The 15,310-nt window shown below is 41.8% G+C and overlaps 1 protein-coding gene across 7 annotated transcripts in view; it reads right to left on the reverse strand.

The window, feature by feature from the left end:
* LOC105486875 (kinesin family member 16B) overlaps positions 1 to 15,310 on the reverse strand; it is a 310,777-nt gene that overhangs the window by 248,482 nt on the left and 46,985 nt on the right. For all 7 annotated transcript variants that reach the window (XM_011749957.3, XM_011749955.3, XM_011749956.3 and 4 more), the window contains exons 3-5: positions 13,817 to 13,930; positions 3,265 to 3,381; positions 574 to 671 (exon numbers count right to left, since the gene is read on the reverse strand). In XM_011749957.3, coding sequence (XP_011748259.2) covers positions 574 to 671; positions 3,265 to 3,381; positions 13,817 to 13,930 — 329 coding nt within the window. The remainder of the gene's footprint in view (positions 1 to 573; positions 672 to 3,264; positions 3,382 to 13,816; positions 13,931 to 15,310) is intronic.

The following is a 15,310-nucleotide window of genomic DNA, read 5'->3' on the forward strand; positions in this document are numbered from 1 at the left end:
CCTCATTTTATAGGTTAGGCAAGGGAGGTTTAGTGTGATTCAAATAACTTGTCCAAGACCACACAGCAGTCAAGTAGGTGTAAAAACCCTACATTGCCATATCTGTGTCTGCCCTTGAAACTACCAAAGAGACTGGCTCCCCTCACAGGTTTAATTTCAAGGAGGAAAAAGCACCTCAACCACTCAGATTTACTCATAGGTTAGATTTATAGTGATCCAGCCAAGATAAAGAATAATATAAACCTTACTAAGCTAAAAGAATGAGGCAAGTAATTGGGCATACACTTAAAAGTCAGCAGCTCACTCCATTTGAGATGAACATCCCACATTAGTTTCTGACCAAGCTGTTATTTCTACCAGCTCCCAAATCCTTATCCAAACTATACCCAAGAAAATCACTAAAAACTTATGTGTTTTAAGCTTTATCCCCAAACCATGATCACAGGAGGGGAAAAGGGAAGACTTTTTCTTTAGGAATCTAAAGACCTTATCCATTTCCAGCACCTAAATGCAAGCCAACCAGCACTGACTCTAATAAAGCTCACACTCGGTTACTCAGGCCACAGGCCCTACCTGACTTCAGTTCGAAAAGAAGCTTCATCCCATCTGGTGGTTTCATTTATCCGACTGAAGAGCCCTTCACAGATCCGAGGTATTAAGCCAGAATCTCCCTGCAATGGGAAGGACTAATGTCACAGCTGTCACTCAAAATAAAAGCAACTGATGATTGAATCTGCAATTTGCTGGTGCGAACTTAGACTCAAGTGGCCTGTATGCCAACCCCTGGCCTACCACGGCCCACGCCATATACCCCCTCCAGGGCTGCTTTCTACTCTATGAAATGAGATGATTGAGGCTTCTGATTTATACATGCTGGGACTCTGATAATATATGGTCATCAGTTGTTAGTTAAATCATGGCTTACGAACAAGGAAACTTAATCTCTAACATTTAAATAAGACAGTCTATAACTGTACAATAAATGTTAAAAATATATGCTCAAATGACCAAGGTAGGTGAAATATACACCAGGCAAAAACAAACAAACAAACAAACAAGAAAAACTTAGTAATCCCCATGGCAGTTAATAATTGTCTTAAAAACTTAGGTAACAAGACCACATTAAAATCCATGCTTGCCGGGTGCAGTGGCTCAGCCTTTAATCCCAGCACTTTGGGAGGCCGAGGCGGGTGGATCACCTGAGATCAGGAGTTCGAGACCAGCCTGGCCAACATGATGAAACCTTGTCTCTACTAAAAATACAAATATTAGCCAGGTGTGGTGGCACATGCCTGTAATCCCAGCTACTGGGTAGGCTGAGGCAGGAGAATCGCTTGAACCTGGGAGGCGGAGGTTGCGCCATTGCATTCCAGCCTAGGCAACAAGAGCAAAAATCCGTTTAAAAAAAAAAAAAAAAACACCACATGCTATGTCCCTACTTTGATAGCTAACCCCTACCATAGCCTTCCTCGATGGAAAATTTTAATACACCATATTATTTATACAATGTGGGTGTAACATTCAATAATATTTGTTTCAGTCAGCCTTAAAAAGCTGATGAACCTCAGAATATAGTAAAAATCAGGCAAAATGATCTTGCTAGGAAATCAAGGCAGAGCATCAACGCTTTCTTGTCACGCTCCCTCCCTACCTTCACTCAACCCCCATGCCCAAAAACTAAAAGACGGCATGACTGTGTTCAGAGATTGTTTTTTCTTTGTACCATTAAATCAGTACTAATTCTTAACAAGGAAAAATAAGTCTTACATCATATTTTTGGTTCTTACTTTAAAATGAAGGATACCCAAGCAGCACTCAACTGTAAGATCAGAGAAAAACACTTGTAATCTGTGAGTGCTTTATAAATATTTGACTTATATAAAATAGTTACTAGGGAATCAACATACAAATTTCACTTTTAGAAGTTTACTTTTTTTTCCAAAGATACAGTAGGAAAGGAGGAACTGAGAAGTAATGATAAAAGGAAATGTGAAACTCTCGAAATTAGCTGTTTGTTCCTCTCATTTGTTCTTCCCTTTTCAGATTGAGAACTTGCCGAACAACACTGACTGACTTCTTGTGTAAAGGAAAAGCCTGGATGTAAGCAGTGAGGTTACACGTCCTGAAATAATTTATTCTGGAAAGTTCTGTTTTCTAACACACGACTTCCATGAACCTCCAAACCTTCAGCATTAAAGACATCACATGTCTGCCAGCAGGAAACCCTCAATTATCTTCCACTAGTGTCTCTACATCTCGACCATGCCACAGGTTTGGCAGGCAATGAACAGAGCTTTCATTAAGAAATAAGAAAAAAAAAAAAAAAAAAAAAACAGGCCAGGCACAGTGGCTCACGCCTGTAATCCCAGCACTTTGGGAGGCCAAGGCGGGTGGATAATCTAAGGTCAGGAGCTCAAGACCAGCCTGGCCAACATGGTGAAACCCCATCTCTACTAAAAATACAAAATTAGCCAGGCGTGATGATGCGCACCTGTAATCTATTTGGGAGGCTGAGGCAGGAGAATCGCTTGAAACCAGGAGGCAGAGCTTGCAATGAGCCAAGATCGCGCCACTGCACTCCAGCCTGGGTGACAGAGTGAGACTCCATCTCAAAAAAAAAAAAAAAAAGAGAAAACAGAAGAATGATCTAAATCTGGAGAAAACACAGAACAAGAAAGTTCTTGCAATAATTCCTAGTTTTTACTCCTCTGTATTTTGGGGCAAGTATAACATTAATATCAGTTAACTTACATAGCTTATAAAACTGCATACGGTGTGTTTATAAATATGTAAACTCTATATAAACTGTATAATTCTAACTTTTTAATGTATTTTCAGGATTTATGTAGTACCTTTCTATCAAAGAGTTAGAATTTTTTTTACATTTTACTTGGGGAAAAATGTTTTGAATAATTTTAAAAAGAACAGACTTCAGTAATTTTATTCAAACATTGTGTTGGCAGAAAAGAAGAATAAATTACTTATGGGCCCAACACACTTTTTTGATAAGATTATAAGGCCTTTAAAAACAGAAAATGAACAGGGACTTGCATCCATTATTCATGCTTATATACTTAAAATTATTTCTAATTTAAAATCTCTCAAAGGAAATTTAGTCCAACTTATTACTGAGTTTTACCTTATCACTAAAGAATAATCAGAACATGAAAAGTTAGTACAGACCAAATAGATAAAAGAGATCATTCTACCAGTGCAGAGAAAGATAATGAGAAATTTCCTTCCCACACAGTATAAACAACGTACAGAATTTCCCATCATAGTGTATGACTTTCCAGATCCAGTCTGCCCATATGCAAAGACACAAGCATTATAACCTTCAAATGCAGACTTCACGACGTCTGTGCCGAGGGTTTTGAAAACCTGAAAGCCAAAAAGAACACACAAAAGATACAATTAGCATAGATTTTAATAAAAGCCCCTTCAGTGTTGACAATGTTCTTCAATGATACTTTCAGCTCTTAAGGATTAGACCATATAAATAAATCACTGCAGAACCATTTACAACAACATATGTATATACCACAGTTTTCAATCATAAATAAACTTTTTAAGCAAACAAAAAGCAGCCCCATCCTCTTTCCTACTTAAGTTTACCAAAAAATATCCTGAAGTATAAAAATGTAAACAAGGCAAAGTGACAATCATGTTTAGAAGCAAAGACTATTTTAAAGCATCATGATTAGCCATTCACAATTATATAAATATATAAAGCTATTCATTCTATCAGAGCTTCCAGAAACAAAATATTCAAAACCTGAAGGTCACAGCAGACAGAAATTCCTGCCCAAACCAAGCCAAATCAATGCCTTCATTTTAAGGGTCCAGCTACTCATCAAAATCAACCTCTGGAGGTGCTCATGGAGCTGAGTGATGGGTGGGTGCAGATGAAGCTCGGGTGACTGGGCTCCCCCATGTCAGTGTCCAGGTGCTTTTTCCTATTTGGACATTTGCCCAGGATGGAAAAGGCAGGGGGACAAGCTGTGTGGGGCCAGGGTGGGGGTCACACCTACAATGGCCTGAGTCCACGTCCAACATTCCACATAATTACAATTTGGATAGTGAAAGGAGGTGAAGTACAAATGCTTCACCCAGACAACTGATGGTAAATGAAGGAAATCAAGGTTCAAAATCTTCTTAGTTATAGCCAGCTGGAAAGAGACAACAAAAGCTTTCATGTAGTCTCCTGTCCCCTCAGCCCAGCACACTGAGGGCAGATAAAGCATCTCCCTGCTTCAAAAGGTAGGCACAACAGCCGCTGAGGAGATGCCAAAAGGGAAGCTCACTCAGCTTCAGGTGAAGGGCTCCTCTGTGGTGTCACCACCGTCCAAAGTGGGGCCTCAGCATCCCTACAAGAGCATTCAGTCTACGACTGACACCACATCAGCCAACTCATGGGACCCAGAAGGATTGACCAAAGAGTCATCACCAGCTACTGCCAAACCAAGAGCAGCAGGTCCCAAACTTTGCAGCACATTACAACCGCTTGGGAAGCCTGGAAAAGTCCAACGGCCAGGCCGGTAACGCAGCCCAATTAAGTATGAATCTAAGGGAGTGTGAACCTAGGAATCCATTCTTCTAAACTCCCTATGTGATTTCAAAGCATGGCAACATTTGAGGAGTGACCTAGAGCACTCACATCTGCCAGTCAGCGCAGGCAGTACAGGGACCCTGCGTGGAGGCCAGATTCCCATTAGGATGTGCACACGGCCTACATCAGTGCGGACATATGAAGACAACATCCCTCTGGCCACAACACCCACACCCTAGACAGGGCCGATAAACCTGGCCATCTGCATCTCAGCTCCACCTCAACCATCCCTGCTGATAACACAGCCTGTCATCCAAGGACAAGATGAAAATACAGCCAACTGGACCTCAGCTGTCTTCAGATCCATCTTCCCACTGACTTCTACAGACTTTGTTTCCTCAGCCTCATCAGTAAAAGATTTCAACAAACTGTCATTTCAATTGAGTCATTTCCACAACTTGCCAGTCTCACTCATTCTGAGTTAATTCTTAACCATTTTAGCTTTAAGAGCTGACAGTGTTCGATCTTGCTCTCAAATTCTGACGACTTACTCAAGTCTCAACCATAATGGCAGCTCACACTTACTCCGGTCTTTCTAAACCCTTTCGTGTGTTCATGTATAATTCTCATCAAAACACTACAGGCTGAGTAGTGTTACAAGACCCATTTTTCAGATGAGGAAGCCGAAGGGGGAGAGGCCAGGTAACTGGGCACACACCAGGGAGTGCCAGAGCTGGGACTGCATCCAGGACTTTACCACTGTGATGTGTCCTCTTCCCACACCCCCGAAGGCAACAACCAGGCCCCAATCCTACCTTGAAGGGCCCCTCCCCAATCTTCTCTTAAGAAGCAAAAGTCAGGAACCCCAGGGGCACTCGGGACTCCAGACCACCAGTTGGAGTCTTATTTTCACCAACGTATATGGAATATGAGTAAAAACTAAATATTTCCCCAATTCTCTCAGATTAAACAAAACACAAAAGGCAAATATCATTTTTTTATGAATTCACTAGTAAGGAAAAAAGTCATCTAAACACTTCTCAAAGAATAAAGAAGGATCTTTTCTCATAGTTTGGCCTGGGACTAAACCAAAGTCATGAAAAATATCACATTTAAACCAAACCCAAAGGTTTTCAGAATAAAATTATTTCCTAGGGTTAAAATCTAGGCCTACCACTTTGCTATTACTTCATTGCCCAGAAAGTTAACACAGGCGGTTTTCCAATTCAGTGGATCAGCGGGGTTTGGTTTCGGGGAGACATGACTGCGAAGGGGTCTAGAAAATCCAGGTCTGGAGGCGCAGAGACCCTGGGCTGGCTCAGTCTCAGCCTCACTCTCAGTGGGTCTCGAAAAACCCACCCAAATTTGGTGCCATGACCTGGAAAAGCAGCCGGCACTGCCTTCATCTCTCCAGGGGTCTTGGCAAGGAAATCGAGATACCCCCCTCACAGCTCCCACAGAGGATGCACCAAGCACCGCCCCCACAACCAAGGTAGGAAGGAGGGCCTGCTTTATGAGACTGACAACCGCTCTTCCCTGCTGGCATCAGAACCTGGCTGGCCTGGTTGCCTGAAACCCACCTTGCTGCCTGTCAGAGCACAGACTTGAAAGCTGATTTCCTGAGTAATCCAAGGCATCACTGGGGCCTCACTTGAGGGGAACTGCCCACAAGAGGGCACTGTTAAAACAAAGACGCGCTCATCGGGCATGTCAACTGGGAAATGTTAGGTTTCAAGTTTCTCCTGGGTTGAATTAAGGAACAGGTTGTGTGAGATCAAAGCCTCCCTTTGGAGTTTTGAAGAACCATTAAGAAAAGCAGACCTTGTTTAATCGTCTTTAATTCACATGACTGTAGATTTAAGTTGCTCATTGATTTTCTAATTCTAAAATTAATTTGGGAGAAAAAATATTAATGGTCATCTTACTTGGTATTTGTTCAAGGTTAAGGGAAACTTGAACTATAGTAGTAGACACGATATATTTTCTAAATATGCCTTTACATTCAAATCACACACACACACACACACACACAGACACACACACACCCCACACACACCATGCTACACTCGCATCTTCCCCTATTTATAGCAGGGATGCGACCTGTCAGCCATTTCCTGTGCCTGATCCATTTGTCATCGAGAACACACCACTCCTTCTCATCCACATCCTTAAGACCTTCCAGTGGCATCTCCAGCACCCTATACAACAGCCCCATGGTCCAACTCTGCTACTATTAAAAGTCAATTAGGTCTACAAACCTGAGCAAGTTCCTTAAGCTTACTGAATCTCTTCAACAAAGAAAAGTAGAGTTAAAATTTAACACATTTGATTCCTGTGAGGATTAAACAAGATAGAACATATGAACACCAAGCAGAGTTTCTGACACCAATAGAATTTCACCAACATCAGTTTATCTTTCCTCTCCCAGGCCTTCTTTCAGACCAGGCACCACCTCTCTCTGTGAGGCTCCCATTCTCATCACTGCTATTCCTTCCTACTTTTTCCTAATTTTTTAAGAGACAGGGTCTCGCTATGTTGCCCAGGCTGGACTTGTCCTGGCCTCAAGCAATCCTCCCGCCTCAGCTCCCCAAGTAGCTGGGACTACAAGTGCGCAACGCTGCACCCAGCTCCTGTTTTTCCCAGATGTTTGATTCAGTATCTTCTGGATACAGTCGCTCCAGTCCTCCAACTTTAACATTTACACTGTCTCAGAAAGCCAACTTCCTCCACAAACCATTTACAAACAGACTACATTTCTCAAATGTTAAGGTGCACACAGAGAACTGGGGATCTTGCTAAAAACAATTCAGATCTAATTCAGTAGGTCTTGGAATAGGTCCTGAGATTTCACATTTCTAACAAGTTCCCAGGCAGTACTGATGATTCTGGTGCATGGACACATTTCAAGCTGCAAGAAACAAGTACTTTTGGTGGCTGGCAAGATGGCCAAATAGGAACAGCTTTGGTCTGCAGCTCCCAGTGAGATCAATGCAGAAGGCAGGTGATGTCTGGATTTTCAATTGAGGTACTGGCTGGCTCATCTCACTGGGACTGGCTAGACAGTGGGTGCAGCCCACGGAGGGTGAACAGATGCAGGGTTGAAAACAGCCTCACCCAGAAAGTGCAAGGGGTTGGAGAACTCCCTCCCCTCGCCAAGGGAAGCCATGAGGGACTGTGCCATGAAGAACAGTGCATTCTGGCACAAATATTATGCTTTTCCCACGGTCTTCACAACTCGCAGACCAGGAGATTCCTTCGGGTGCCTATACCACCAGGGTCCCGCGTTTCAAGCACAAAAGTGGGCAGCTGTTTGGGCAGACACCAAGCTAGCTGCAGGAGGTTTTTTTTTTTTTTTTCTTCATACCCCAGTGGCGCCTGGAACACCAGAGAGACAGAACTGCTCACTCCCCTGGAAAGGAACCTGAAGCCAGGGAGCCAACTGGTCTAGCTCAGTGGATCCCATGCCCACAGAGTCCAGAAAGCAAAGATCCACTGGCTTGAAATTCTCGCTGCCAGCACTGCAGTCTGAAGTGGACCTGGGATGTTCGAGCTTAGTGGGTGGTAGGGCACCCACCATTACTGAGGCTTTGAGTAGGCGGTTTGCCCCTCACAGTGTAAACAAAGTTGCCAGGAAGTTCGAGCTGAGCGGAGCCCACCACAGCTTGGCAAAGCCCCGTAGCCAGACTGCCTCTCTAGATTTCTCCTCTCTGGGCAGGGCATCTCTGAAAGAAAGGCAGCAGCCCAGTCAGGCGCTTACAGATAAAACTCCCATTTTCCTGGGACAGAGCACCTGGTGGAAGGGGTGGCTGTGGGCGCAGCTTCAGCAGACTTAAACGTTCCTACCTGCCAGGTCTGAAGAGACCAGCAGACCTCCCAGCACAGCGCTCGCGCTCTGCTAAGGGACAGACTGCCTCCTCGGGTGAGTCCCTGACCCCCATGCCTCCTGACATCTCCCAGCAGGGGCTGACAGACACCTCATACAGGAGAGCTCCGGTTGGCATCTGGTGGGTGTCCCTCTGGGACAAAGCTTCCAGAGGAAGGAACAGGCAGCAACCTTTGCTGTTCTGCAGCCTCCGCTGGTGATACCCAGGCAAACAGGGTCTGGAGTGGACGTCCAGGAAACTCCAGGAGACCTGCAGCAGAGGGGCCTGACTGTTAGAAGGAAAACAAACAAACAGAAAGAAATATCATCAACATCAGAAAAAGGACATCCACACAAAGGTCACCAACATCAAAGACCAAAGGTAGATAAATCCACAAAGATGAGGAAAAACCAGTGCAAAAAGGCTGAAAATTCACAAAACCAGAATGCTGCTTCTCCTCCAAAGAATTACAACTCCTTGCCAGCAAGGAAACAAAACTGGATGGAGAATGAGTTTGATGAATTGACAGAAGCAGGCTTCAGAAGGTGGGAAATAACAAACTCCTCGGAGCTAGAGAAGCATGTTCTAACCCAATACAAGGAAGCTAAGAATCTTGAAAAAGGGTTAGACGAATTACTAACTAGAATAACCAGTTTTAAGAAGAACACAAAAGACCTGATGGAGCTCAAAAACACAGCACAAGAACTTCATAAAGCATACACAGGTATTAATAGCCAAACAGATCAAGCAGAAGAAAGGATATCAGAGATTGAAGATCAACTTAATGAAACAAAGCATGAAGACAAGATTAGAGAAAAAGGAATGAACGGAGCCTCCAAGAAATATGGGACTATGTGAAAAGACCAAACCTCCGTTTGATTGGTGTACCTCAAAGTGATGGGGAGAATGGAACCAAGTTGGAAAACACTCGTCAGGCTATTATCCAGGAGAACTTCCCCAACCTAGCAAGACAGGCCAACATTCAAATTCAGGAAATACAGAGAACACCACAAAGATACTCCTCGAGTAGAGCAAAACTCAAGACACATAATCGTCAGATTCACCAAGGCAGAAATGAAGGAAAAAGTGGTAAGGGCAGCCAGAGAGAAATATCGGGTTACCCACAAAGGGAAGCCCATCAGACTAACAGTGAATCTCTCGGCAGAAACCCTACAAGCCAGAAGAGAGTGGGGGCCAATATTCAACATCCTTAAAGAAAAGAATTTTCAACCCAGAATTTCATATCCAGCCAAACTAACCTTCATAAGCAAAGGAGAAATAAAATCCTTTACAGACAAGCAAATGCTGAGATTTTGCCGCCACTAGGCCTGCCTTACAAGAGCTCCTGAAGGAAGCACTAAATATGGAAAGGAAAAACCGGTACCAGCCACTGCAAAAACATACAGAATTGTAAAGACCATCAATACTGTGAAGAAACTGCATCAACTAATGGGCAAAATAACCAGCTACCATCATATACACATAACAATATTAACCTTATATATAAACAGGCTAAATGCCCCAATTAAAAGACACAGACTGGCATTTTAAATTAGATAAAGAGTCAAGACCCATTGGTGTGCTGTAGCTGTATTCAGGAGACCCATCTCATGTGCAAAGACACACAAAGGCTCAAAATAAAGGGATAGAAGAATATTTACCAAGCAAATGGAAAGCAAAAAAAAAAGCAGGGGTTGCAATCCTAATCTCTGATAAAACAGACTTTAAGCCAACAAAGATCAAAAATTAAAAAGAAAGGCGTTACATAATGGTAAAGGGACAAATGCAACAAGGAGAGCTAACTATCCTAAATAGATATGCACCCAATACAGGAGCACCCAAATTCATAAAGCAAGTTCTTAGAGATCTACAAAGAGACTTAGACTCCCACACAATAATAGTGGGAGACTTTAACACCCCACTGTCAATATTAGACAGATCAACAAGACAGAAAATTAACAAGGATATTCAGGACTTGAACTCATCTCTGGACCAAACGGGACTAATAGACATCTACAGAACTCTCCACCCCAAATCAACAGAACATACATTCTTCTTTGCACCACATCACACTTACTCTAAAATTGACCACATAATTGGAAGTAAAACACTCCTCAGCAAATGCAAAGGAATGGAAATCATAACAAACAGTCTCTCAGACCACACTGCAATCAAATTAGAACTCAGTATTGAGAAACTCACTCAAAACTTCACTACATGGAAACTGAACAATCCATCACGTAAACAGAACCAATGACAAAAACCACATGATTATCTCAATAGATGCAGAAAAGGCCTTCGATAAAATTCAACACACTTTCATACTAAAAATTCTCAATAAACTAGGTCTTGATGGAAGGGATCTCAAAATAATAAGAGCTGTTTATGACAAACCCACAGCCAATATCATACTGAATGGGCAAAAGCTGGAAGCATTCCCTTTGAAAACCGGCACAAGACAAGGATGGCCTCTCTCACCACTCCTATTCAACATAGTGTTGGAAGTTCTGGCCTGGGCAATCAGGCAGGAGAAAGAAATAAAGGGTATTCAATTAGGAAAACAGGAAGTCAAATTGTCCCTGTTTGTAGATGACATGACTGTATATTTAGAAAACCCCATCATCTCAGCCCAAAATCTCCTTAAGCTGATAAGCCACTTCAGCAAACTCTCAGGATACAAAATCAATGTGCAAAAATCACAAGCATTCCTATACACCAATAACAGACAAACAGAGAGCCAAATCATGAGTGAACTCCCATTCACAATTGCTACGAAGAGAATACAATACCTAGGAATCCAACTTACAAGGGATATGAAGGACCTCTTCAAGGAGAAGTACAAACCACTGCTCAAGGAAATAAGAGAGGGCACAAACAAATGGAAAAACATTCCATGCTCATGGATAGAAGAATCAATATTGTGAAAATGGTCACACTGCCCAAAGTAATTTATAGATTCAATGCTATCCCCATCAAGCTACCATTGACTTTCTTGACAGAATTAGAAAAAACTATTTTAAATTTCATATGGAACCAAAACACAGACCATACAGCCAAAACAATCCTAAGCAAAAAGAACAAAGCTGGAAGCATCACACTGCCTGACTTCAAATTATACTACAAGGCTACAGTAACAAAACAGCATGGTACTGGTATCAAAACAGAGATATAGACAAATGGAACAGAACAGAGGCCACAGAAATAACGCCACCCATCTGATCTTTGACAACCTGACAAAAAACAAGCAATGGGGAAAGGATTCCCTATTGAATAAATAATGTCGGGAAAACTGGCTAGCCATATGCAGAAAACGGAAACTGGATCCCTACCTTATGCCTTATACAAAAATCAATTCAAGATGGATTAAAGACTTAAACGTAAGACCTAAGACCATAAAAACCCTAGAAGAAAACCTAGGCAATACCATTCAGGACATAGGCATGGGCAAAGACTTCATAACTAAAACACCAAAAGCAATGGCAACAAAAGCCAAAATTGACAAATGGGATCTAATTAAACTAAAGAGCTTCTGCACAGCAAAAAAACTATCATCAAAGTGAACAGGCAACCTACAGAATAGGAGAAAATTTTTGCAATCTATCCATCTGACAAAGGGCTAATATCCAGAATCTACAAGGAACTTAAATTTACAAGAAAAAAACAAACAACCCCATCAAAAAGTAGGCAAAGGATATGAACAGACACTTCTCAAAAGAAGACATTCATGCAGCCAACAAACATATGAAAAAAAGCTCATCATCACTGGTCATCAGAGAAACGCAAATCAAAACCACAACGAGATACCATCTCACGCCAGTTAGAATGGTGATCATTAAAAAGGAAACAACAGATGCTGGAGAAGATGTGGAGAAATAGGAACGCTTTTATACTGTTAGTGGGAGTGCAAATTATTTCAACCATTGTGGAAGACAGTGTGGCAATTCCTCAAGGATCTAGAACCAGAAATACCATTTGACCCAGCAATCCCATTACTGGGTATATACCCAAAAGATTATAAATCATTCTACTATAAAGACACATGCACACGTATGTTTATTGCAGCACTATTCACAATAGCAAAGACTTGGAACCAACCCAAATGCCCATCAATGATAGACTGGATAATGTGGCACATATACACCATGGAATACTATGCAGCCATTAAAAAGGATGAGTTCATGTTCTTTGCAGGGACATGGATGAAGCTGGAAACCATCATTCTCAGCAAACTAACACAGGAACAGAAAACCAAACACCAGATGTTCTCACTCAAAAGTGGGAGCTGAACTATGAGAACACATAGACACAGTGAGGGGAATGTCACACACCAGGGCCTGTCAGTGGGTAGGGGGTTAGAGGAGGGATAGCATTAAAATGTAGATGTCAGGTTGATGGGTGCAGCAAACCACCATGGCACGTGTATACCTATTTAACAAATCTGGACGTTCTGCACATGTATCCCAGAACTTAAAGTATAATTTAAAAAAAAAAAAAAGAAAGAAAGAAACGAGTACTTTTTCATGCCCTACTTTTCGAGATGCCATTGCATGGATTACAACCCAGGCCAGGCAGGACAGGAATTCTTATCCCCATTTTAACATATGGAGACCTAAAGCAATGTATCTAAAGAAGCTGTCAACAAGCCAGGAAGAGGCCCAGTGATGAAGCCTGCGTTTTTCCTTCTATACTGGTGCTCCCCATTTCTAACCACACTCTGCTCAAATACCTGGCTTTTCCCCAGCCAGAGAAATATACTTGTCCCTCTGCTCACCTGAAATGTCTACATCAGTGTCTTGATAGGCTTCTGCGGGTACCTTTGTGTCTGTTCTTACCTGTCCACTTCACATCTACATTTTAGCCCTTAAAAGCCTGCAGGCCAGGTTTCTTGGACAAATTCCAGCATCATTCTAGATTCTAGAAAGATTCTGAATGAAACATTCTTTCTTTCTAGAATCCACTCTAAAACCTGTAATGATCCACATAAGCTGGGAACACATGACTTGGGTTTGAGGTTTCCTCCTAAATCTCCACACTGAATAGCATTCAAGGTTAAGTGGCTTTTTTATTGGGCTTAGCAGCATACACATTTCCCCCCAGAAATGCTTTCTATGTAGAGCTCCTTCTAAACAGGAACCATATCCAGGTTTTGAAACAAATTAAAAATTATCATCATTATGCTCAAAAGTGGAAAAAAAAAAAATCAACCTTTTCAGAAGTGAATTCTTCTCAGGCTTAAATAAATACTCCTAAATAACACTCAGAAAGTTAAGTTAGCAAAGGCTAATTTTACATAAAAATTACATTCAGAAGGAAATTGGCAAGATATTTTAAAGTATTTTAGGGTAGGCATGTTTTTCTCAATGTGAAAATAAATCAACATAAATATTTTGAAAATATCATATACCATTTCTTGTGAAACATAATCTGGGCTTTTCGTATCAGCAGAATAAAAAGAAAAGTCATAGGTGAAGGTCTTGGTCCGTTCTCTTCCTGAGTCCCCAGTGCCTCCTTCTGGTATCTAGAAAGAAATGATTAGGATAATAATAATAATGTAAAAAGCACTGCCATTTGACCCAAACTTCCATGTTTCTATGCTGACTAAAAAGCATTTCATTCCTGCTGGCTTCTCTAAAACAATAAATAAATAAAATTGAAATATGAACTAAACTCCTTATAGCAATCCAAGTTGTCTGTCATACGACCCAAGAATACTATTCTGACCTTTTTTTTTCCACGATTAACTCCTAAGAACCCAACACTCCAGCCAGACTGTTTTTCCAGCTTCAGTGACTTCTATTTACTGTTCCCTCCACCTAAATCCACCAGAGTTGGGCTTTGCACAACTACGAGGGTGGTATTCACATAGATCATGATAAGATTGGCACCTTCTAGAGCTGTATGATTTGGTGGTCTCATTGAAAATTCCAGGTCAGACGTCTCCTCTTTCATGACACTTCCCTTGGACACTGCATGGAGAAGTAATTTCTCCTACCTCCGACAGCCTAGACTCTTCCAGGACACACCATATTGTGAGTTTATTGTAGGTGTTTGCATGTATCTTGTCCCCCTTGCTATATGCTTAAAGTGCACCCCAAAACCATGTTTTAAAATCTTCATATGCTCCCAAAGTCTGTTTATTGGACATATGCTGAATCACTTCAATGAGCACCATATTTTCCACGATTCACATATTATAAAAAAAATTATGATTCTTATGAAAACACTAAAAGTCTGGGCATCTATTCTGGTTACTGAAACATCAGATGATAAAATGTTTATAAAACTCAAAAAGCAACAGAGTAATCGAAGAAAACAGATTAATGCACAAAGAAAGGAGACTCATCCAGGGTCAGCGGCCTTTTACCAAAGTACTGTGAGCATAGAAAGGCACATGAAGGAAAGACAAGGTAATTACCAGCAGGGAATGGACAAGTGACAACTGGGTAGAAACATGAGAAGATGCGAGAGGCCAAAGGAAGGGAAAGAAGCACCGTGCAGGCCAGACAGAGCTGGAATGCACAAGGGTTGTGCTAAGCAGAGAAAGAAAGGCATCCAGTGGAGAATGCCTCAGGTAAAGGACACCAGTGCCTCAACGGAGGAAATCAAATGGTCCGGAGGCTGCTCAGTTGGAAGATGGGAGCATTTCCCAGCTTCTATCATTGGAGATCAACTCGCACTACTTTGAAATTGGATCTCAAAGTACCCAGTCCTTTGAGCCACATATTAATAGAAATCTGCTCCTCAGATGTGAACAGGAGATGGATCTGACTTGGCCATGGAGCATCATGTCTCAGAAATCCAGACCTAAAAGTTAATGACAAATATCGAAGGAGAAAGGCAATGAACCCACAAAGTACTTCATTTCTTTCTTTTTTTTTTTTTTTTTAATTTAAGATGG

This window comes from Macaca nemestrina, chromosome 15, assembly GCF_043159975.1.
Source record: "Macaca nemestrina isolate mMacNem1 chromosome 15, mMacNem.hap1, whole genome shotgun sequence".
Lineage (NCBI taxonomy): Eukaryota > Metazoa > Chordata > Mammalia > Primates > Cercopithecidae > Macaca > Macaca nemestrina.